The following is a 26382-nucleotide window of genomic DNA, read 5'->3' on the forward strand; positions in this document are numbered from 1 at the left end:
ACACCTTTTTTCCCTTCCGATCAGCAACAATTTGCTTTTGCACATTAAGATAATTAAAGCTATTCTTTTTAAAGAAGGACTGATAAGAAATATAGAAGGTCCATTTCAACTTCATACAGATGCCTCTGCAACCGACATAGGTGCTTGATTAACACCTATAAATACACATCGGTCAATTTGACCAATAGGCATTTTTACGTTCTGATTTTGGCAACACTGGTTAAGCAAAGAAACTGAGGGAGTTTATGAACTTTACATTACACCAGTATATAATATGTCAATGTTTCGTAGCATCAAGTTTTCTGCTTTTGTTAAAATTTCACACTGTATTACATTTATTATCAATCATGTTTAATAATCTTTGCTTGTTAATTTAAATTTTCTTTAATTTTTTACTGCCTTAGCATGTTTTTAAAATAGTAAAATAGGTAAAAAAAAAACATTAAAAATGCATACACGGTCAAACTGATCGCATGTTTAACTTTGCGTTATAAGGAACATGTGTTCTTATAGGTGTTAAAACGTCGACAGTGCTAAAGAAATGCCGCTTGCGCAAGAAACTCACTGTAAACCAAATGAAAGTGTTAACAGTTGAACAAGAGACTTATTTATACCCGAAGCCCTAAAAAAGTTTGATATTTAGATGCCCTGGGTGCTGGGATGCAGATTGTTTCAGATCACAGGGCCTTGGAATATTTAAACAGTAATGTGCTCATGGATCTAAACTGTCACGTTGGGTTTAGGAGAACTTGATGATTCTCCTGTGGGTCGTTAAATCAGATGGGGTAGTATATATAATAACCGTTTTACACATTTGTGTGCAAAATAAAACGTACTCGCGTATCAAATCATTCAGGCGTAGCTTTACTGTTGGATTATGTCTACGACTATCATTTGTGAAAATAAAAATAATCTTTTATGGATACAGTGTACATCATTTAAACAAAAAATATAATTCTAAAAAGGAAAGCATGAACATATTAAAAGGTGAAAGTAAATAAATCATTCATCTATACTAGTAGATTTCTTAAATATATATAAAAAGATGTCAGTTTAACGTTAAAGAATGAAGTTGTAAAAGGGACTAAAACAAATTTAAAATCAAACGATAAATCTGCTTAACTTAAAAACTTGAAATTTATAAATTAGAAGAACATTATACCATCCTGGAAAATTTAAATTGAATTTAAAAAAGAAAAACTATAAAACTTTAGAACAAAGTAAGATTCAAATTGAAAGGATTTTTTTTTTTTTAATTTTAGAAAAAGTTTTAACAAATTTTTTGAAGATTAAAAAAAATTTAAATGAATATGCAGATTAATTATTCATATTTTAATGCTTCAAAGCGACTTTTCCAGAGATAATAATTTAAAACAATAAAACCTGAAAAATTAAGGAGTACTAAATTTACGTTTCGTTCCACTTTTTTAGCAAAATTAATATAATAAAAATAAAAGGAAAAAAAGAATAAAAAACAATTTCTATACAAAGTTTATACTTCCTATACAAAGTTCAAAATAAAGTAATTAAAAGTAAATTAAAAAGCCTAAAACTTGCGCTAAAGCTGCAGAGTAATAAACCAATGATTCATAATAATTTATAATAGAAATTTAAATTCTAAAAAATTCTTTCATTCTTGGTTTTTAAGTTCAATTTGTGTTCCTTGGAGATGGCACATGGAAAGTTTTCCTACTATAAACTTTCTATACAAAGTATATTTCTGCACAATTTCTATACAGTTACATTTACATCCACTCTCAAAGAGTCAGGCGATTACCCCGACGCGATTTCAGTGTCGACAACAAAATACATACACGTACATAATCCAATACAAAACAAATAAAATACACAAATATGTTATATAATAATAAATTATTCAAATTATTTTGATTTTTAGCTGCAGCCTCTGGTTTGAATACGGTGTTGTATCTGATGATTTCACGTTAATATTGGTAAATATAATCTCAGCATTTCTTCAATTCTGCTACCTCATCTGCTTTTATACTTATACTCCGTATAAGGTAAGCGATATTTTTATAGTATTTACTATCTGCTCATACAATAATAGCAATTTCATTACTTTTTGGCACAGTAACACAAATTTAGATAGTTCAGATATAAAAAATTATCAAAATTTGATTGCAACTGCAAAAAGCACAAGGTACGTTTCCGTGTTGCCGGCGCACGTGCCAAACGGAGTATCCTCGCTGGTAACCTTTTACGCCTCATTTTCAAAACAAGTCGCAGCCATTTCTTGTCAGATTGATTGGCTCTTTCAATACTGGCATACAATTACATAGAATTTTTACCAGATAGTACAATTTTATGCCCTAAGCCCATTCGCGGTAATTAAGTCAATTATAATGCAATCACACCGCTCACCCGAAGGCGAAAATATAGAAAAGGCAATGTCAATGGTTAAATTCACCAGTTCTAATGAGAATACACTACCGAAGTAAAGCACTGCGGTTTTACGCAATTTCTGAGTAAGCTATTCGTACGAATTTAAATACTTCTTGCATTTAAACTTGTATTCCAAATTAAGATTTAACTTGAAATTAATGTAGATAATTACTGATATTTTTGTAGCATAGTTTGCGTGAGATGAGATCACTTGGGGTCACGTGAGGTGAAACGGCGAATCAGCTTGTTGAACTATGAAAGCTAATAAATTCTTAAGTTAATGCTTTTTTACAAATTTATTGTCTTTATTTATTGGATTTTTAAAAATTTTTAAACGCTATTAAAATGCCCTACGCCTTCAAAATAACAATTCTTAGAACTAACATCTGTTAGTAGTTTTTATGCGTATAATCTATGTTGTCGCCAATAAAGTTTGCTTGGCGAGATTTGCGCTGGCGAAACGGAAAAGTACCAAGCACTTTAATCAAATGAAAAATAATAGAACATTTTTTAGTATGTTTAGGGAAATTTCGAAAAATGCATTTACTGTAGATGTCATTTAAAAAAAAAAAAATAAATAAAAAAAAAAAAAAAATAACTACTGGTTTACTATATCCTTTTGAACAATTTCTAATTTTCCATAAACAGTGTACTTTATTTCATTAATTTATTACATTATTTCATTAATTTTATTACATTAATTTCAAATTTACTCAGAAATTATGTAAAACCGCAGTGCTTTACTTCGCTAATGCATTCTCGTTAGAATGAATGAATTTAACTTTTGATTTTGCCTTTTCTATATTTTCACCTTTGGGGGAGCGGAGTAATTGCATTCTAATTGACTTAATTACCACGAATGGTCTTAAGGCATAAAATTTAACTATCTGGTAAAATTTCTATGTGATTATGCCAGTATTAAAACAATCAATCTGATGATAAATGGCTGCGACTAGTTTTGAAAATGAGGCGTAAAAGGTTATCAGCGAAGATAATCCGTTTGGCATCAGTTGTACCATTATTGGCGACTTTATCGTTTGCGCCAGCAAAACGGAAAAGTACACAAATTTGATATACATGCATAAAGTTATTATGTTTTAAGAAAGATGTTATATCATATATACTGACACGAATGTGTAAGATGATATATCAAATAATATTTGTAATTTTCTGAGGTGGTTTTTTTTTTTTTTTATTTTTTTATTTTTTTATTTTTTTTTTTTTTTTAAGTCCAAAGGGGCTTTGTCCTAGGAGGACTATTGTTTTCGTTTTGCGATTTGGCGTTGGTTCACTATAAATGCCCGTTTCACTTTTCAAACTGTTGCCACCAAATGTTAGAGTCCTTCATTATATTTGACGAAATTAAATGATGAAAAATCTGCATAAATGTATATATATTTCTTGCATTGTGATAAAACAACGGTACATTGAGCCATTAAATTTTGAATAATTTTCTACTGAGAATATGGGCACGTGGTAATCCTACTGCGAATACGGGCATGCGGAAGACCAAATTTGAAATTTGTTCTATTACAGATTTCATATTTAGTAAAGCTTTAAGGCTCTACTCTTATATGCGCCCTAAGATCACCAAATGTGGCGATATGTGTTCTGCGCTAGTTTTTGGCTCGATTCTGTGCTGTGGGATGGTTTGATGGACGATGCTGTTTGTATGGCAACCCTTTTGACGTTAAAACTTAACTCTTTTGCTGCAGTTGTTTAATTGCTCGTTGGTTCGTGTCGTGCATGTTTTGAATGTTGCAATGAGAGACGTGGTGGCAAGTTTTCAGACGCTTATTTTAGATTGTGTTCAAAGTAAATTTAGTATTAAAAGGTACAATAGTCGAGTTGTTAAAAAGTCTTTTGTTCACGGGCGTGTTTATGCGGATAGAAGTGCACTTTTGGAATTTCTGTGGAAGTCAGGACTTTTAAAACGGATATTGGTGTGTCCGAAATGCGGAGCTGATATGAGAACTTGGACGAAGAATTGTATTTCTGATAGACTTGTGTGGGTTAGCAGTCAAATGGTTGCTGGTAAAGTATGTGGCTGCCAGCGGAGTTTAAGATTTGGATCATGGTTTTCGTGTAGTAAGTTAACTTTGGAGGAAGTTTTTATCGTTACTTTCGAAATTTTGAATCACAGAAAGACATACTTTTGTTTACAGACGTTGTGTGACTGGCGAAATTTTATTCACGTATGTATTATAGTAAGCGCATTTCATTTTATTGTTTTATTTTATAGAATGTTATGTTTTTTGTTTTTTACTATGAATTTCTGTTGTTATTTGAATTGTTTGTAATTTATTTTAGTTCATTTTGTTGATTTGTGCGCAATGCCTAGATTGTGCAATTCGTAGATTTTTTTTTAAGTTTAAACACAATGCTGTGTACATGGGATTCTTTGAAATTTATTGTTGTTATGTTAATTTTGCGTAGTTCGTAGATTCCTTCGCTGCCTAGATTGTGCAATTCGTAGATGTTTTTGAAGTTAAAACATATCGCTGTGTACATGGCTTCTTGTCAAATATTTTTGGTTAGAAACTTTATGTTTTTGCTATCTAAATTTATTGTTTTGTTTCGGATGTTCAAAACGTGGTTTTTGCCATGTGCGAAAACCGCGTTTTTTGGAGACATTTTAGGCTTAGTCTGAAATGAAGAAAAAAAAAAAAAAAAAAAGATAGTAATATGGCACCGTGGAGTTTCTCGCTAAAAATATTTGGCGAGAAATTTGTCGCCAAGCGAGGGCGTATATAAGAGTATTTCCAACTTTAACAAATTTTGGATTAGCAAACTCAAGGATTTCAAAGCGAGCAATGGCAACGTTGTACAGAAAAAAACATTTCCATCGCCAGTGCGCGAGATTCCGTATCGGAAATTCTAAAGATATGCTCAATTTAAAACTATTTTGCGACATTACTCTTGAATTGAATTTTATGGTTTAAATGCGAAGAACGTGATATTTAATAAATAAAGATAACAGACAAAATGTTAAGAAAATGCCCCCTTTGGAAATAATTTAAAATCTGAAATCTTTCAGATTTTTCTATGTTTTAAATTCCCATATACATTTTTTTTTTTTCAGTCGCATACTAAGAAGCTGATAATAGCTGCTAGCATTTTTTTGTTTTGTACCTATGTATATTGCTTCCATCTAACTGAAAACCATTCAACTGCAGTTCAGATATTAGGGCTTTGTGGATGTATAAGTAGCATCTTGACATGTGCCGCACCATTAGCAAGTGTTGTAAGTATTCTAATTTAAATTACATACATATATATCTATATAACATTATTTAATCGAAAAAATTAAATTTATATATCAGCTTATTAAAAAAGCTATCTACATCTATTTTTATTTTAGTGATATACACTGGCTATGTTTAATATAAATGAATTTTAATATTTCTTGAAAGCGTTCAAATTTACATCAAAAATATTTTTACTAAACTGATGCTAGCAGTTCAGTTGTTCAAATGTTTAAACCTAGTTTACCTGTTGAAAGAAATGAATGTGTATTCGAATATCATATCTTTTTCTCACTGACTGAAGTTAGTTTACTAAAACAGTATTCGGTTAATACAATCTGAATATGAAATATATACATTTTATATATAAAAAAAAAAATTCATCGAACGAAGTCCGAGGAAAAGAGCAGTATTCATAAGGCTAGGATAAGCCAATAAAAACAAAATCCATAGAAAATAACATTGTTAGGAAATTAAATAAAAAAAAAAATACAAAGACTAAGATTGTAAAACCTTATTTTGTACTAATAAATTATTTTTTAATTTTAAGAAACTTGCCTTTCTCTTCTGATTTCAATTTTCTGCCAGATACACAAATTTAATGACGTACATACAAATCTCAATGAGTTCGGAAACAGTACTTAAATAGCAGAATTTTAAATGTTCGCAGTAGAAGAGGTTGTTCTCAGTTTATGCAGCGTGTCTGCAAGTAGCTCTATTGCTGAATATTTTTTGCTAGCCACTTACTTTAATTTATATTAATATTCTAGACGTGGCTTTGCTGTGTGCAGCCAATAAAGCTGATTTAGACTTAACTAGAAGTCAGTCTTGTAGTTAAAAGTTAATTCGTTCTAACTGTGCATACTATTTAAGTTACTTAGCCGCAAGTGGTGATTCGATTGAGTGCATGTTCTGTTCAGTTAGTTAAAATAAAAAAGTTATTATAACCTTCGACGGCAGTCGTGTTTTTTTTTTTTTTTTTTTTTTTTTTTTTTCAGACATAGCGAGAATTTGCTGTCTCGTCGTCAGTAGGGTTTACATTTTATGCTTCCTAAACGAGTAAGACTCATCTTGTAGATCATCAAACTTTCATCTCTCCCACTCTGGACCCAGCTACCGCATTCAGCCTCGGACTCGCAACTTTGAAGGACTGTCTCTCCGGAAGTGTATTTCAATTTTTCTTCGTCTCGCTCTACAACGTTTTTACTCATCATTCGGACTTTTAATAATTGCTCTTTCAAGATATGCCTCATCATCTACTAAATTATTGCTTTAATTTCCTCATCTTCACTTATGCCATTCCCATGCTATGCACAACGATCGAAAAACGATTATGCAGCTACATTGAGATAGGGTCAGAACTCAGGAGTCCAGAAAAATGAAGGTGCTACTTTGGTAGACGGTTGCACGGATTTTTGGCGATTTACATTGGCGCAATTGTTGGCGCGGTTTTTACAGTCGTCAGACATCTTGAAAAATGCTGTTTTTACGTATTTTACGCATATAGTAAAGTATTCGAAACTTAAAAAAAAAAAAAAAAAAAAAAAAAAAAAAAAAAAATCGTTAAAAATAATGGATTAATTTTTTGTTGAAAACGTTGTTTTTTAAGATGGCTGGCAAATGTAAATAAATACATTTACTAAGAGTATAAAATGCTAAAGTAAGGTTAAATTATTACTTTCATATAATAGAATAAAAACACCGCTATAAAAACATTACTTAAATTGAATATCGAATTAAAAACATCATACCAACGTTTAAAAGAATTAAAATATTACTTAAATACTTTAAAATAAGTTTTATAGGATTTGATTATTTAACATTAAAACATATGTGACAATAAATATCTCAATTTTTGAAAACATTGTATTAATTTTTTAAGAAAATTTGAAGTATACAATTATAAAGTAAAAGAAAATTATGTACTTTCTAAAGTATTTTACCTGCCGTATGTTGATAAGTACCAAAAAAAAAAAAAAAAAAAAAAAAAAAAAAAAAGTCTTCTAAGGATCTTCATCTGTGATCTACATCTCTTGCACTTCATTGAAGAAGCAATTAGCGAGGTTTTCTCCAAAAAATTAAAATAAATTTCCCCTGACGCTATTAACAATTTATAAACAAACCTTTGATTAGGAAAGACAGGCTGGCCAACATAAGAAGTTCTCAAAGGGCAATTTTTTTTATTCCAATACCAATAATTCTTGGTAATTACCAATAACAACATTCATCTTCGAAACAGACATATCCATTCCATTTGAAATCTGAGGAATTCGAAGAGATGAATAATAAAATTTTAAAATGGCGCGGTAATGCACAAATATTCAGTAACCAATCAGGAAGCTGATTACATCACGCATAGATTTAAAATTATTTAAATAATCATTCATAATAAAAACATTTTTAAAACAAATGAAAAATTAAATTGTATTTTAATATTTAACAGCCATAAATAATATTTAAAACATTAGATTAAATTTATAGATATTAATACAACCAATTACTTTTTAAGTATGGTGACGTCATTGATTACATCATCCACAACATAAAATTATATAAAATATTATAAATAACAAAATTTTTATTTCAAATAAAAATGCAAAATTTAATTGATTTTTAATATTTAGAAGCCATAAATAATATTTAAAACACGGAATTTATGCATAATAAAACGCATTATCTTTTAAATCAAATGACAACAAAGCATCGGTTACTATAAATAACTTATAAAGCAATGGTTTTACCATAAGTCGTATTACTTGCCAAAAAATCGCCAAAATCCGTGCAACCGTCTACCAAAGTAGCACCAAAATGAACATTGTTCTACGAGAGGAACACATCTGAACGTATAGTTACACCCATTTTGAGTGCGATGAAACCCTTGATATCTATAGCATTGCAAGGGTCCGACCTTCCTCTATATTGTTCAGTTTGAATTTTCAAGTCGAGTAAATACTTCTGATTAAAGATTTCAGAAGATTTTCCATTTTGGGGTAATGTGACGAGAAATAAGGGCAATTTCGTAACTTCGCCTATTCATTTGCTTAACTGAATCAATAGTGTACCTTCTGAATTCTAATTCCTGTTTAATCTCCTCTGGGCTATCATCTCTTAATAATCCTCTGATAACTATTTTCAAGTCCCTGTCTTGAGGGAGAATATAACTGTGGTGTTCAATATTAGCTGCTTTTAGCAGTGTAACACACGTTCTGTAGCATTCAGCATTTTTTATGTATATTTTAACGTTTCCTCCTGATTGATTACTATTAAATTCAATGTTATTTTCTTTAAGTATCCTTCTGCCTTTACTCCAAGTAGGACCACTTCCTTTGATTTAAACTCTGGTTTACAGCTGGTCGAGAAAATTGATATGTGTTGAATAGCTGGATATAGATGACAAAACATTAATAGACTGAAGCAGTTATCTACAGGAAGTTAATAATGCTCCGGGTAAAATCGGAAGGGCTAATAAAATGGTCGAAATCAAAGAACCCCTTTTTATGAAGCTCAGAAACGAAGCGAATCGATACTTCCTAAGCAATGGCTATTTAACGGAGATTGTGCAGAGAGACTGACGAATGTCTTATTAAAAGAGTTGCAGACGGAAGTGCGGCTCAAACTTCGCAGGAACGAATGGCTAAATATATATATAGCTATATATCAAAGTGTTGCGCACACATTAAACATATCTGTCACTAATTCAGAAGTCAAACAACAAAAATCAGCGTTATATTTTCAAAATTTTCACAGGACTAGTTTCGATGGTTTTACCGAACCACCATCCTCAGCTGCAAAACCGCAAAACGCAGCGGTTTTGCAGCTGAGGATGCTGGTTCGGTAAAACCATCGAAACTAGTCCTGTGAAAATTTCAAAAATATAACGCTGATTTTTATTGTTTGGCTTCTGAATTAGTATTTATTCGGCATGTTATTGTGTTTTAATATCTGTCACTATTTTTACATCAGAACCACTTTCCCTTCTCAGAATGATTTCAGTGTTATAATAGGTACAGTGATTATGTAACTTTAAATATTTTAATCATGATTTTGAAATTATACTTTTTAAATTTTATAATTGCGAAAAGCTTACAGAAATTCTCTTTCAGGGGCAGGTGCTGAAGACAAAAAGCACAGAAAGCCTTCCATTTCCAATAATTTTAGCTTCATTTATAGTAACAACTTTATGGTTCTTTTATGGCTTTCTAAAACATGACACATTTCTCCAGGTAAGTTATTTATAATATCAGAAATGAAAATATACAGAATAAAATGAAAATTGTGAAATTAATAAAATTTGACTACTAAGTAAATAGCCGACAACTAGTTGTTAGATGAGGTACTAAACAGCCAACTGCGAGAACAGATTTCGGATTAATGAACGAAGTAATAATAATTAAGATTTGCTACAAATGTGATTAATAAAAAAAGACAAAATGTTTAAAAAATTCATGTTATTATTGTTGAGCAACAAAGATTACGTTTTAGAAAATGAATGCAGTAATTTGGGGGAGGGGAATGAACGTCGCAGGGCGGTCTTTGATTTACATTTATCGTTGACTTTGTCCAGTGCTAAAACGTTTTGCCGCTCAGTCAAACGCCACATTCTGCTTGGTTTCTGTCTAAACTCTAAACGTTCTACCGCATTGGTTGTGGCAAGAGTACTGTATTTATATACATAGGTTATTTTTTATTTTAAAGTAGCGCTCATCTGTGAATATCGTTTGAAATTTCGAGCAAGTGTGAGAGTTAGTGAGCGTGCAAGCTCTCAGCATTCTTTGCAAGGAATTCGAAGTCACTTATACTCACGCTGTCAACTTGCGCGTTTCGTAATGTGAAGGAAAAATACTTGAGAAAATCAATCACCCCCGCGAATGTGAAATACATTCAATTATCCAGCTCTTAACAGCAAGACACATGAAAGCTAACGAATCACGCTGTGGTTGTCCATGTGTAATCACTGATGATCTGATGCGAACTGTTGAGACCCAAAGCCGCAAAAATACGAGATTCACAATTTTCAAGTTGTCATAGGATTTCTTAAAAATTTCAAGGTTGCTTTTGTTTCAAATTGTAATTGAGATGTTCAAGAAATTTTATTGACAATGGGCTCCTAAACTGCTGAGTGAGAAACACGAACAGAAAAAGACTGGCATATGCTTTAACCTTTAAATGCATGTAGTTGCCATTTGACAGCATGCCTCATATTTAGTCAGGTAAATAAAATCTAAACACAAATTTTAGCTTACTGCATAGTGCAACAAATTTGATACATACTGTTTATGTATATAGTTTTGAAAATTTCAGTGCGATGGCACCATTAACGGTGTAACGGTCATTATTGTGAGTTGATGCGTAGAGTGTAGACATCATTTTTACGAATTTTTGATTTTGTGTTTGTTGTTAATTTGATGTATTCAAAGTTTTAAAACTGTTTGAATAAGTTTATAAGGTATGTATTATTGCATAAAATTGTTATTACACATTTGCCTATTATACTTTTCTTTGTAAAAGTTAATTTGTAAAGGTTAATTAATATTTTTTTTTCAAAAATTGGAATAAAAACTTAGTTTAATTTTTTCAGTATTTTTCCTATTTTATTTGGTGTCAATTCTAATATACTTTTGACTTATATAATCGCTTGATTGGAAACAAACTGATCCATGACGACTTGAAATCGGCCCTACTAAACTTAACAAACGTTTCTTCAAAGCTTAACTTAGTTGTGATGCTGCAAGTTTTTCAGTAGTTCTTAGCAACCAAATCGTTTCGTCAGACCATTTGCACTTAGAGACCACAGCTTCGTAACCTAGCTCTGAGTGCTGATGTTTACTTGTTTTCTTGCGTGGCATGACTTTTGTAGCTTTCCATCTGATTGACACACATGCAGTACAAGAGACATAGACCTTTCTACTTTTACCTTACTTTTTTTACCGTTCTTGGAGTTACACCTGCTAGCTCAAAGTCGTGCCCTCATAACCTTAATTTTCTTATCTAGCTTATTAAGGCTCCTTCTGGGACACATAAGCAACTTCGTAGTCAGCTGTAACAGTTGTAAGGTTTGCGATCCCTCCCTACCAACATTTTAATTCTGACGCATAGGTAGAGTAATTCAACGAACTTCTATATATAGTATTTAATCGTGTATTCTTTGACTACTGCTCAACATTTTGTATAAATTGGACTGTTCTAGACAGACGAGAAACACGCCAGAGTAAAACATAAAATTAGCAAAGCAACAACTATGAGTTTGGTCCTTGATATAAATTTTTGACCAAACTCTAAGCCAAACACTTGTTACTTTGCTAATTTTATAGGCTGTTGCATCACCACGAGTTATGGTTACTGTAGCACAAGAGCGTGCATTTTATGTTCCAAGTTCTGTTTAAGTAAAAAGTTAACTTTTATCTTCTCAAAAGTGTCATTGTTCTTAGACATAGTAATAACTCGTTTCACGTTTGTTGGGATTACAAGACAGTGCCAGATCACATAACCCAGGTAGCGATTATTATCTGTCAATGAAAGTGCCCTTGGTTTAACCCCTTACATATGGTCTGAAAAGCCGATGGAGAGTGGGGCATTGTGGCGGCTATCGTAGGCTCAACGCATGCTCAGTTTCTAATAGGTGCCTATACCTCATATACATGATTGTCCACAACAGTTGGAAAGGAAAACCGGTTTTGCCGAATTAGAACTAGCTCTGGACTATCATGAAATATCTGTATTCCCAGATGATATTAAAAAATTCCTAAGACGAACCCCATTGGATTATATGAGTGTATACACATACCTTTCGGACTAACACCGGCCAAACGTTCCAGAAATATATCCATCACATATTTTCATGTCTGGAATTTCTGCATTTCTATGGCAAGTTTCTAGTTGCTGCTAGTGATGTACTTTGCATTCTCGTAAGGACAACAGGCCTACTATAATGCCAAAGGTCAGGAGCCCTGGTAAAGCAACATTATTTAAACATTTGTTGTTGAGTAACATGGCCGTACAATGCCCTTGAAGCAAATTACATTCGGACCCTGTGTTGCTAAAAATAAATAGCTAATCATAAACTTAAGAAGTTGTACAGCAGAAATTTGGGCAACTAACGAAGTTAGGGAAAAGTAGTCATGGGGGATGCACCTAGTTGTTCCTTTGTCTTATTGCTTTTGCCAGGAGTTATCCGCATTTATTTTCCCTTTCCATTTCAGTGTTAACTCTGGGTTGGAGATATACCTAATAATGGCGAACGTGTATGCTGTTGCTTCCTTTACCAACATGTTCACGCTTTCATTTCTCTCATTCTCTACGTGATCCCATGCTGGGTGATGAAACATCGCTGCTGTGGAGAACTTCTCTCATAGCATATATCAGGGAATTGTTTAAGGCACCATCATTAATAGCTCGGATACTAGATATGCTATTTATACGAATATAACCGTTCTGATTATCTATCAAGACTTCCTCTTGTACAAAACAGACTAGTTATAAAGCCCTCAGTCTTGGAACCATTGATTTATATTTCAAGTTCTGATATTTCTTTTACTGCATCACTGATAAAAGCCTCCGGCTTCGCAGAATCCGTTTTTGCGGATGGAACCATCTTCTCATAGTGTGTGCTCAAATACGTGGCATCGTGTGTGGTCAGACCTGTTCTTGCGCTACCAGATATGATTTGAGGCCTGTAAGAATAATTATTGCATTTGTGGGCAAAGTTCTGTACGCTCTGGAGATCGGGCTGTCTACCTTTGCAGGCTGATAATGTTTTTAAAGTTATGTGCATTAAATTTTGTACAAGATTACACTGCATGGCATATAGTTGGCTCTGTCATTGTGTCATAATCACATATAGCAGTGCTGAGGAGATGCCTCAGGTTTTTCTTGTCATCCGGAGCAGATTCAAAGGCGTAAATAAGGGTATGCACGGAATGCCGTCGCATAGGGGTCCGAAGGCTTAGGGGGCCCTTAAATGCCCTGCTGAACTACATTTACATGTTTCAACTTAAAAGACAGATTCTATTACATATATATACTATATAGAAGCTTTTATTCATTTCCTTCATGAGTGCGAAATTGGAGTTTCAGTAAAAGAAGAATAATTATTTTGTATTTTTTATCTTGTATTCCCCCCTTTGCTTTTCATTTTTATTTTTATGGAGTTTGTACTACTGTGAATTCTTATTTTAATTTTGATGTGTTTGGATTTTGTGTTAAAACTTTTTTACACGATTGTTAATATTAATACAGTTGAGGAATAGCCTTGCTTTGACTTCAGTTTACTTTTAACTTTAGAATCTTTTAAGTTTATATATAGTATATGTAATATAATTCATTTTCTTTTAAATTATAGTCCCCTACCTATATGGTGCAGTGACGCAGTTCCCTTTATGACGTAGATAGCGGGCCCTTGGAAGCACATGAAACAGCTAAATTCAGTGTTTGCAAAAGTTAATATTTCATCATTTAACTATGAAACAGCAACTTTGTGAATCCTATCCCCAGTTTAGGAATAGGAGTCTGCAGAAAACGGAAAAAGTTTCTTTATATTCATTAGTCTCTAATCTGAGATTGTTAAAGATGACCCCCCTAAAGAAAAGGTTTCTCCCTTTGCATTCCCAACTCAAGAGGGGGTGGAAGTGGAAATTAATTGTAATTATTTAGTATAATATAGTTATTTTGCATATTAATTTTTTCTAAGTATAAATCAAAGAAGTAACTAGGCAGGATTCTGGTACTTAATTTGGAATGAATTTTGCAAGCAGTTCGCAATTTTTATAATATGTCATTCTGCAGTTTTATTCTGTTCATATATTGAACCTCTTACTAGCATTTCCATTAAACCCAAGTCCAAAAATCAGTCCTAATATTCAACTTGAAATTAAATTTATTAATGTGAATGATTCTTACAATTTAATATAACATGTATTGCGTTGGTTTGCTATAAACGGCGTATCACTTTTTAAATTGTTGCCACCAAATAATTTCACCCTGTATTTTTTTAAAAGAAATTAAATAAGGAAGAATCTGCATGTTTGAATGTATAGTTCACAATGTAAAAAATGATGGTACTTGCAACCTGTGCAGTCACACCAGGAGGCAGGGTAAGAGACTGAAAAATTTTGGATTTAGAAGTACGATTGACACTGCAAATTGGCAAAGGCAAAAGGCGGATCGATTTTCCCCTCTTTTTTTAGACTAATAATCTGGAGGGGGAATCATTCGTAAGTATCAGTTGCTAACTCCAGAATTTATGCTTTTCTTTCTTAAGGACATAAAATCATTGACGTAAGTTGAGCAGTTGTCTAAGGACTTTACCCCCAACCAAACGTCGAAATGCCGTCCTCGTCCAGGAAACGCAAAGAATTTATGACACCAACATTTGGAAAGGAGACATTTTCATTTGGCTTAGGGATTTTTGAATGAATTCGACGTCAGAAAAAAAAAGGGGGGGAGTGTTATGGGACAGGTTAAGAACACAAAATTTCATTCAAGATGCTCAAACATTAAGTGGCCAAATATTTCAGTTAATTTCCGGCGTAAATTGCTTTATTTCATTAAATTTAGTAGAATTCATTACTTCTTCTTCACTTATGGGGAGAAGAAATGGTATGGATGAATATTTTTATTTGAAATAATGAGTAAATCAATATTTATCCAATTTTTCATATCAAAATTTTCAAAATATTCTCACACTGTAGATAAAATGGAGGTTAAAAATTCTTTAAAATCCCTAATCGAGAATTAAATCTGAAGGCATAGAACTTGTAAACTATATCTTACATACTAAGCATATTTTAATGCTTGAAGATTTACTTGATTTGCTTTAGAAAAGAGAAAAGCTGTGGTATTTCTTAACTTGTAAATTACCCATCTATCAAAAATTCCCACTTATCTGTAAAAGATAATTCTGAAGACATTAAATTTGTTTTGAAAGTAATATATTAATTTTCCTTTGTTTGAAAAAATACAATTACAATACATAAACAACGTGAAACACTTTAGCATATAATTCAGTAATGCGCAATAATTTGTACGTTATTTAAACGGAATTGAATTGAATTATTATATAATAATAAAACACTCGAGGACTATTATCCTAAGGGGAAGAACACCTTCGTGGAGTACTTTCTAATTGTTATTAGAAATGAAATTTTACAATTTACTTTAATTTTGCTTTTAATTTACTTTCCACTGCATTCAGTACGTGAAATCATCAATAATAATATAATAATGATAAGAAAATGGCATCACACAACTAAAAGTAGATACTACTTTGTAAATTTCAATAAATTAATTACCGAAAATATTAAACATATCAATGGTAGCATTGCCCTAATAGTTTTAAATTGTCTTTCAACATTTGAAAGAACGCGAATTACATTGCTATTTTCACTACACGAACGAATGGAATATTTCAGAAAATAATTCTTCAACGTTATTGCAATATTTCAATAATTTCCACAAATTAAAAAATTTAATTAATACGTTTTAATAGTAAATGATGCAATTTTCACTCATGAAATTCCTTTGTACATTATTATCTTTCATTTCGGCACCACTGCATAACTTTTCTAAGACATAAATAGCTTCCGTTAATATATGTTCCTATACATTATACTTATTTTTTATATTTTTGTCATTAATAAATTAATCATTAAGATAAAAAATGACACTGCTTTATTTATAAGCAATGTAAAGACTGGAAATCTGAGGTCATTAATTTCTGAGACATAAATAGCTTTCCAAGACTCAAATAAAACAGATATCAATCATAAATATTAATGCTTCTAAAATATATCCGCTTTTCCTAACTGATTTTTGCTTTTTGATACACCTGGGGTACAACAAACCTATTTTCATTAAATGAAGTTTTGCGCATTTTTCTGCGAAGTACGCAAAACTTGTTTCATACAACTTTATTTTTACTAATTATGAAGAAACTTTATATGTTTCCTAAACAAGTATTCATGTGTACTACTTTTAGAATACATGCGACAGAGTGTAAGTACTCATCTTCAACTATACGTTAGTGTCAATAAGCTTAACTACAAATTATTAAACATTTCTGGGAACTAGGAAGGGAATCGTAATATTCTGCTACAGTGGGTAGATAAATCCTCAGACATTGTATTTTGTGTTTAATTTTAAAATTTCCATTTCGTATTACACAGTCATCTTCAAAGCTTTTTGGATACAGGTCAATAAAATTTGTCTCTACCAGTTTATTATTTCATTCTAAACTTGTGGAAGAATTTCCTAAAATTATTCGAATGTCCATAATTTTTGCTGTTAAATATTTAATAATTATACATTAAATGAAATACATTTATAGTACAGAGGAAATGTAGAAAGATATTGCAGGTCATGTATTATGTAACATTTGAATATGACAATAATTAATAGTACAATTTGACTGAAAAAAAAGCAGATGTTTCAGCGTTTTAAAAGCTAAGTGGACATCTTTACAGTAAAATCTTGGATGAAAGTTGAGTCACTGTAAACAGTGACTCAACTTGGGAAGACATTGGAAATTTATAATGGAGGTGGGGTTCCTTTCTTCATTAAACAGCTGCGTTGAAGTATACCGCTCAAGTATACTTGTAATTGGCTGACGACTCAGAACAGTAAACTCAACTTAAACTTGCTCTTATTCTAATGCCATTTCTCTAGTCTATAGCGAGAACAAAGAGAAGTTTTTCTTTAAAATTAAATTTCAAAGTGATCTCAAATATAATTCTTCATTATAAAGGTAAGTTATTGATTTGTAATATCTAAATTAATCATAAACTAAATTCTTATAACTTAAAACTTGCTAAAAATTCAATTCAGCTAAACTTTTAATCCATTTATCTGAAAAATTCAAAATTATCACCATTAACAATGCGAATGTCTACTAATATAAATTTAATTAAATATTTTTATGATAAATATGAAGTCTAAATATAATCTATGTTTCCATACATTAAGAAACATCATAACAGGCCAAAATTGAAAACAAAATTTTTTAAACACATCCTGCGCTATAGTGCAGGATTGATCAACCAATCAATCGGCTCAACAATCGAAAATCAATCAACTTGAATGGAGCACATCAACATCTAAAAAGCATTTCTATTAATATGCAATATATGAGAAACAAGTTTGAAGACATTATGAAAGAAGTTGAGTTTATTGCAAATAAATGGGGCATAGAAACTCAGTTTGGAAAATAAAAGAAATAAAGAACCTAAAACACTGCCATTGTTAACAAATACGGAAATTATTAAAACATATAAAGAAGACTTGCACTGGAAGTACAACTTTTATTATTTATAAATACTTTCAGAACAGAAATCCAAAATTTGAAATCCGTTAAGGATTTAGCTAAATTAACAATGGTAAAATATTATGACATGAGAAGCAGTTATTCAAGAGTGTGCAATTCACTTATATTCTGTTTATCATTACCTGTAACCACAGCCACAAATGAGAGGTCATTTTCAATACTGAAACTAATAAAAACATATTTAAGTAATAGTATGACACAAGATCGGTTGTCAAACCTTTCACTATTGAGCGCTGAAGATGAGAAAATGGACGTCCAAGTATTGATAAATAATTTTGCTGAAATGAAGGTTAGGAGACGCAAATTTTTTTCTTTATGATGAATTTTGGCCACCAATGTTATCATTACACTTATTAAGGGAGAGAAAAAATTAGAGAAGAAAAGCAGTACGGACTGAGGAATATTAAAAGGAAACAGTAAAAAACTTTAGCATTCATATTTTTTATAAAAATCATGCATTCAAGTAGTTTAGTGTATCAAAAGGTTTTTTTAAAAAAACAGAAAAAAACTTTACCATACATATTTTCTACAAAAATTGTATGTTCAAATAGTTTTCTTTATTAAGTTTATAATAAATATGTTTTATATTTAACAAATGTATCATTTACATTATAAAAGTTCTTATTTATTACTTTGCATAAATCATAATTGTAAGCTGATTAAATCACAGAGTACTATACATTAATGTAGATTAAGGGCGGTGCCTCTGCATTGCTTGCCATTTTGAAAGCTATACCATATTTCATTGCATTAGTGCATAAAATGCATGTTTTTTTTTTCATATTTAGTATTGCCAACTTGTATTTGGTGCATTTCCCTTTGAGAAGTATGCAAAAATATTGTCATAGTTCTTGGTCATGAGTGCTTTGATATCGACGCTTGCAGCATAAAGCTTTTTGTTGTGGATGCTGTCCATCAGGCGTGGTGATTTTTAATCGGAACTTTTTTTCATTTTGACAGCTTCCAGTTATGCTTTTTATAAGAGCATCCGTGGCTTCATCAAGAGGGCCTGGAGTTTGACTGATCGCAATCTCTAAAGCGAGACTGCCTTCAGGGCCAGTTCTGCCTGCTCATGTATTTTCTAAGATTGCCGTCCGAAATTTAAAAAAAAAAAAAAAAAAAAAAAAAAAAAGGCTCAATGCTTAAAAAAATTTTTATTTTATACTCACTAAGTACTCATATATGATAAATTCTATAGACAGAACCTACATATGACAAATACTTACAATGAATTTAAAATATTTAGGCATGGTATCGTGAGAGTCCGGCCGCTCGCCTATTTTACGTGCTGCACCTGACTGTCTTCTTGTTTAAGGTGTTAGTAAAATTCTGACTGATCGCCGTACTTACTCTTAAATCAGCATTTAAGTTTAATTGTGCTATGACTAGTCGTGACAGTGATGTATTTGAAGTCATTTATTGAATTTGTATTATGGACTTAGCAGCTGCTCCCATCTAGTCTCTAGAAGTGCACATATCTGATTAGGATATGCTCTCATGTTAAATTCCATAAAATGGTTTTTGGCTGAAACTCCATTACTTGTGTGTTTAATAACAGTATCAGACGTAAAACTACTACTTGTAAAGGTTCCAGCAATCTTAAACATGCCTCAATTTAAAACAATCAGTGACTTACATCTTTCTTTGGTATGATAAATTTCTGTTGGCATTTCTTTCCTAATACTGATCGCCTGATTTCTTCCCAATGACATACTGAAAAGTGCTAAAAATAACAAATGTTTCATTGAATGGAATGACATTGCCTTAGCTTCATTTGATAATGTAAAACTAATCTTGCCAATTCTCCTACTAAGCCTAATCTTTCCATTTCTATTAATTAATCTGCACCGCTCTCGACGCTGTTCCCTAATGATACGCTTACAATGTTATCCGACCAATTGCAATTTTTTGTTCAAATTATCTCCTTCGGAGTAGAATTACATAACACAGCAGAAGTCCAGAAATCCGCAAAGCTTGGGACTACATTTGCCATTGCAATTTTGAGAAATTCAAATAAAGCAAACAGAAGATTGTTTAACATAGAAGTTTTATTTGTATGTATGAATATTAGAATGGGGATTTTGTCAGTGATAATTTAACGTGGATATATTATATTGGTCTTAGCCGTTAGATATAGTACATGTCTATAAATAATATTGTAGGAAAACTAATAATTTTTAAAAGGATGAGGTACAGTAGAAGTCCAGAAATCCGCAAAGCTTGGGATCAAAGGTTGTGCGGATTTTAGGATAGAAAAGATAAATCATAATATTCAGACTAAAAGTGCAAAATAAATAAGGCGTATTAGATATATTTAATTAAATTATATACATTATTGCAATAACTTATTATATGCATTAAATTATTATTACATATATAAATTGATTATATTATTCATTGTATTATATATACACAGCATCGAGGTTTGAAGATTTCGCCTCATGCAAAGATTTCTGGTTTTGGATTCCGATGTTAGAATCACTGTAAAATTTCAACAGCTTTTCTTTATTTTTTCCATATATCATACACAATCGTATCGCAATTTCATACGATTCTGCTGTAAACCAAGGAGCAGCACCTGTCTCCATATTTTGCACTTTGTGTATTACCGTCAATGCAACGTGTTTACGTTTATCAACATTGCAAGCAGTAAAATCATGAGTGCGTTCCTTATCTGTGATTGTATTAAAAGGGACTGAAATTAAAAATGTTCTTAATTTATCCACAAAATATCTGGATTAAAAAAAAGGCAGCACTAAATAATCTTGTGAAAAAACAAAGCTCTGAAAATACAACAACCTGAATGGTGAACTTGAAAGAAGAGTTGAGTGAATCGTCTGCTTTCTTACCTCGATGCAGATTACAGAAGAAAAAACTTTTATCATGATGTCAATAATTTGGTATTTCCGTTATGACTCATTATTATTCAGTAAGTATTTTTTCTTCGATATTTCGTACTCAATGCTGCGGTTTCCGGAACCTATAAACAGAATGTTTATATTTTGAGAGGCAATGCGGATTTTCAGTATTTGACTGTACTTACAATAAGAAACTACTAGCTACATAGGGTCAGTTGACCATTTCCGCCATATGGTTGAAGAATAAATCCATTTTCAAGGATCATTACTTTATAATTTTCTCCTTTCACAAAAAGTCAGAGTCCTATACTCCATGATAGTTAAACTACCTAGGTTTTACAGCACATCTCTGAATTGGACACACTACCACGCACTGACGAATTGTAGAACAGAAAAACTTTTCCTTCTTCAAATTAATGGAAAGGAGAACACAATACAAATCATGCTTTTGTCGAACGTGATTAAAAAAAAAAAAAGGACGGTGACTCTACCCCCCGGAAAAAAAAAAAAAAAAATGTCACATGTAATTTTTGCCAACATTTTCCCTGTAACAACTATGAAATTCAACACAAAGTATCTCCAAAGATAAGGATAGTGTGTTGTAATAATTGCTAAATATATATAAACTTTCTATCTACCAAATGGCGCCACAAGAAGCTAAAGCATTTATTAATGCAATCATGAGTATAAATAGTTCAGCCATGTTAAGTTTTTACATGGCTGAACAGCACTGTGATACAACAGTACTCCGGTATATTAATTTCTGAAAGTTAAGCCGTATGTGACTCAATAACTTTGTTATATAATTAGTATTAATTCTTTAGTTTTTAGGTAGCGATGATTCGTTACTGACAACAGTGGTATTTGATCGGCTAAAAGGATCATGGCATTGCGCTTTGGGACAGGCAGGGTGCTTTGTTAATGTTTATAATAAGGTACAATTAACTCAGCTTCCTACGGTGAGATCTAGAGAAAATTTAAAATCCAACGATGCAGAACAAATAGCGTGGATTGCCATCAGCTGTGTTTTGCTGCTTCATGACAATGCTAGGCCATATATTGCAGCTCATTTTAAGCCCTGATCAATTCTTTTAGCTAAGAAATATTTGATACGTCATACAATGCTGACCTTGCACCTAGCCACTATTACTTCCTTTCTCATCTGAAGGGACTTTGGTAGGCAAGCATTTATATACTCAGGCTTGTAAATATATATATATTTAACTTGAATAACTAGCTGGCTTACATCACAGGCAACAGTTTTACGAAGAGTGTGTACAAAAACGAGTCACAATATATGCATAAGCGACAAAAAAAATAATTATTAAAATATGGAGATTTGTTTAAAAATTCAAATAATATATTTTTTTTTAAAAAATTTTTACTCGCTTTATTTTTATTGAGACAAAGAATGACCAAACACAAGACATCGTATTTGGGCTATCCATAACTGAGGATCTATCAACAGACTGAAGTTTTTCAAGGTCTGGTTTGGTTGATTATTGCAAACAATGTGCATAAAGAAAGGGATGGCTTCATGGATGTCTTTCTACAAAAACTGGTTCACATCTGTTATGTATGTGGAAAACCTTGAAAATGCTCCAACAGCCAAGCTGTTTACCAGGATTCAAACTCAGGTCTAAATATCATCATTCAGTGATGTTACTGCTCGGCCAATGGCAAGGCTTGAAACTTTTCTATGCAGTTCCAAATGGTTTATGTCTTCTGGAGAAGTGGTCACCTTACAGAAGATAATTATCACAATGTTCAATACCAATAATTATTTTTTAAAAAAATACTAGTCATTTTAACAGATGAGAGATGATCTGTGTTGAGGAACTGATGACTGAATTAAAGTCAAAAGACTTACAGTCATGAGTTCCAATTTAACTATATGGAATGGAAAATCAATATGTATGTAGCACAAATAAGTGTATTTTACAGTTAGTTTCCCCCCTCCAATTTTTTGATTCAATACATAAAATGCATGATTACATAACTCAGTTTTGTTATGTTGAGAAAAATATTCTTACACACTTGCATGTTTTGCTTGAGTTATATGTACAATTAAAAATTTAATTATTTTTTAGATTCCAAATGCTATTGGGACCATGCTATCTGGATTTCAACTTAGTCTCTTTGCTATACTCCCAGAAAAATCATCTAAAACTGGAACAATTCAATAATCATCCTAACACATGATAAATATTTGTATTTAAGAATTTTATTTTATTAAAAATAAAAAAAATGTTTATATATAAGTACATGACATCTTTCAAGTATTCATTTCCTTTTTTTATTAAATGCAAAGTACATAGAAATTGGAACTTTTACATGATTCAAAAACACTCACTTCATATTATAATATACAATTTTGTATGACACAACAAAATTATCTTACTGTACAAGACATCAAAAAGTAAATATTGTGCACTTTCATGTTTTTTTTTTTAAATGACAACTGATATTAAAATTTTTAATCATAACCAATTTGTTTTCCAAATGATATCACAGCTAAGCATTTGGAAAAGCAATCAAATATAAGGAAACTATAATTTGGAATGAATAAACCTATAAATATGACCTGTAAAAAGTTAATCTACACTTTCTGTAAAAACTTCCAGTACTCGAAAATGCACATCCAATGAACGAGGTTCCTTTTCAAAATGAAGTTTCCGCCTAACATTTGCCCCCATTCTTTGCAGAGTTTCTCTAAAAAATTTTTCTTCTTTTGCAACTCTAGGCTTACTATCACAAAGAACTTGATAAGGTGTAACATGGATATGAATATTAATTTTTAAATTACAAAAATTTTTCAGAACTGATTTATCTGTAACCCATGTGCTTGATGGCCCAGAGTGCCCACCTTCAAGCCAATATATATTTTTTATTTTCTTTATAAATGGCATTAGAGATTGATCAGATTCATTAATTACTGCTGAAAATGAATATAAAATCTGATTCAAAACAATACACCCTTTACTAAAACCAATTAAGTCTATAGGTCCATCAAAAAACTTCTGTTTCATAGCCATAGAATTAAAATCACATTCAGTTCTAAAACTTTGCTGGACTGCTAATTCAATGTTTTTCAAAAGCATTTCTAAATGCTTAAGAGTATCAATGTTTAGTGCATAAGTAGGTGCACCAAAATTATTTACCTCTGCAAAATTTTCATAACAACTGAAAGTATTTAGAGCCATTTTAGATGGTCTTACAATAATCACTGCATGAGTTGGAAAGTGATTATGTAATAAAACTGCAGTACTCTCAAGATCCCATTTCGAATGATGCTTGTTGTCTCGGTGGGCTAGCATATTTTCCTTATAATCCTAACAAAAAAAGAAATTAGATATAAAAATTTGAAAAAATAGTTAAAACTCAGCAGATCAGAAATGTGATCCATTTTTGTACTTTTAACTTAAGACATATAAAAGTACGACTCATTTAGAATACAATACAGATGATATTAAAAGAAAGTATTAAGAAAGGAAAAATTTTAAATTCCTGCTAACATTAAATGCTAATAAATAATTACAAACCAAATTTTAAAATACATACTTGTACACATTTATATTTAATAATAATGCATTATTCATTTCTGGAAAACGTAACACAGTTCTCTCCATGACATTATAATATTAATAAGTATTGCATTCACCATTTAATCTTATACAGGTATCATAAAAACACCAAAATTGTACTAAGATAAGTAGGAATGTAATGCCAAAGGATGGATGTATTTACGGAAGTGTGGCCACTATTTGTATTACACATGGAGAAACCTCCCATGAATTTCTGATATACCACGAGGATATTTAGCAGTTTTATCCATATTATATGATGGAAAAAGAAAACAAATTTCATTTTTGAAATTAATACTTTTACAGCTCATTAATTTTGCAAATTTTGATTTAAAACTACTTTTTTTTTGTGTATGTGTTTGCTATTTGTAGATATACATCATGTATTTTTATAATTGATAGCATCTGAGAATATATATTTTCTGGATGTCTGGATTCATGGATGTCTTTCTACAAAAACTGGTTCACATCTGTTATGTATGTGGAAAACCTTGAAAATGCTCCAACAGCCAAGCTGTTTACCAGGATTCAAACTCAGGTCTAAATATCATCATTCAGTGATGTTACTGCTCGGCCAATGGCAAGGCTTGAAACTTTTCTATGCAGTTCCAAATGGTTTATGTCTTCTGGAGAAGTGGTCACCTTACAGAAGATAATTATCACAATGTTCAATACCAATAATTATTTTTTAAAAAAATACTAGTCATTTTAACAGATGAGAGATGATCTGTGTTGAGGAACTGATGACTGAATTAAAGTCAAAAGACTTACAGTCATGAGTTCCAATTTAACTATATGGAATGGAAAATCAATATGTATGTAGCACAAATAAGTGTATTTTACAGTTAGTTTCCCCCCTCCAATTTTTTGATTCAATACATAAAATGCATGATTACATAACTCAGTTTTGTTATGTTGAGAAAAATATTCTTACACACTTGCATGTTTTGCTTGAGTTATATGTACAATTAAAAATTTAATTATTTTTTAGATTCCAAATGCTATTGGGACCATGCTATCTGGATTTCAACTTAGTCTCTTTGCTATACTCCCAGAAAAATCATCTAAAACTGGAACAATTCAATAATCATCCTAACACATGATAAATATTTGTATTTAAGAATTTTATTTTATTAAAAATAAAAAAAATGTTTATATATAAGTACATGACATCTTTCAAGTATTCATTTCCTTTTTTTATTAAATGCAAAGTACATAGAAATTGGAACTTTTACATGATTCAAAAACACTCACTTCATATTATAATATACAATTTTGTATGACACAACAAAATTATCTTACTGTACAAGACATCAAAAAGTAAATATTGTGCACTTTCATGTTTTTTTTTTTAAATGACAACTGATATTAAAATTTTTAATCATAACCAATTTGTTTTCCAAATGATATCACAGCTAAGCATTTGGAAAAGCAATCAAATATAAGGAAACTATAATTTGGAATGAATAAACCTATAAATATGACCTGTAAAAAGTTAATCTACACTTTCTGTAAAAACTTCCAGTACTCGAAAATGCACATCCAATGAACGAGGTTCCTTTTCAAAATGAAGTTTCCGCCTAACATTTGCCCCCATTCTTTGCAGAGTTTCTCTAAAAAATTTTTCTTCTTTTGCAACTCTAGGCTTACTATCACAAAGAACTTGATAAGGTGTAACATGGATATGAATATTAATTTTTAAATTACAAAAATTTTTCAGAACTGATTTATCTGTAACCCATGTGCTTGATGGCCCAGAGTGCCCACCTTCAAGCCAATATATATTTTTTATTTTCTTTATAAATGGCATTAGAGATTGATCAGATTCATTAATTACTGCTGAAAATGAATATAAAATCTGATTCAAAACAATACACCCTTTACTAAAACCAATTAAGTCTATAGGTCCATCAAAAAACTTCTGTTTCATAGCCATAGAATTAAAATCACATTCAGTTCTAAAACTTTGCTGGACTGCT

General features: G+C 31.3%; 2 protein-coding genes across 3 annotated transcripts in view; one reads left to right on the forward strand and one right to left on the reverse strand.

Annotated features, from left to right (window-relative positions):
* The window catches only part of LOC118189911 (sugar transporter SWEET1-like), a 39116-nt gene extending 16033 nt beyond the window's left edge, over positions 1-23083 (forward strand). Inside the window, exons 3-6 of one of the 2 annotated variants that reach the window (XM_035360624.2) lie at positions 1898-2021; positions 5486-5647; positions 9752-9871; positions 22910-23083. In XM_035360624.2, the coding sequence (XP_035216515.1) occupies positions 1898-2021; positions 5486-5647; positions 9752-9871; positions 22910-23005 (502 nt within the window). In that variant the 3' untranslated portion in view covers positions 23006-23083. The remainder of the gene's footprint in view (positions 1-1897; positions 2022-5485; positions 5648-9751; positions 9872-22909) is intronic. The other variant, XM_035360625.2, reaches the window with a different exon arrangement.
* The window catches only part of LOC118189907 (mitochondrial protein C2orf69 homolog), a 44535-nt gene continuing 41176 nt past the window's right edge, over positions 23024-26382 (reverse strand). Inside the window, exon 3 of the mRNA XM_085810527.1 lies at positions 23024-24151. Within this exon, the coding sequence (XP_085666653.1) occupies positions 23414-24151 (738 nt within the window). The 3' untranslated portion in view covers positions 23024-23413. The remainder of the gene's footprint in view (positions 24152-26382) is intronic.

The sequence above is a fragment of the Stegodyphus dumicola genome, chromosome 2, assembly GCF_044657685.1.
Source record: "Stegodyphus dumicola isolate Sdum_Otavi_A_Nest chromosome 2, ASM4465768v1".
Classification (NCBI taxonomy): Eukaryota; Metazoa; Arthropoda; class Arachnida; order Araneae; family Eresidae; genus Stegodyphus; species Stegodyphus dumicola.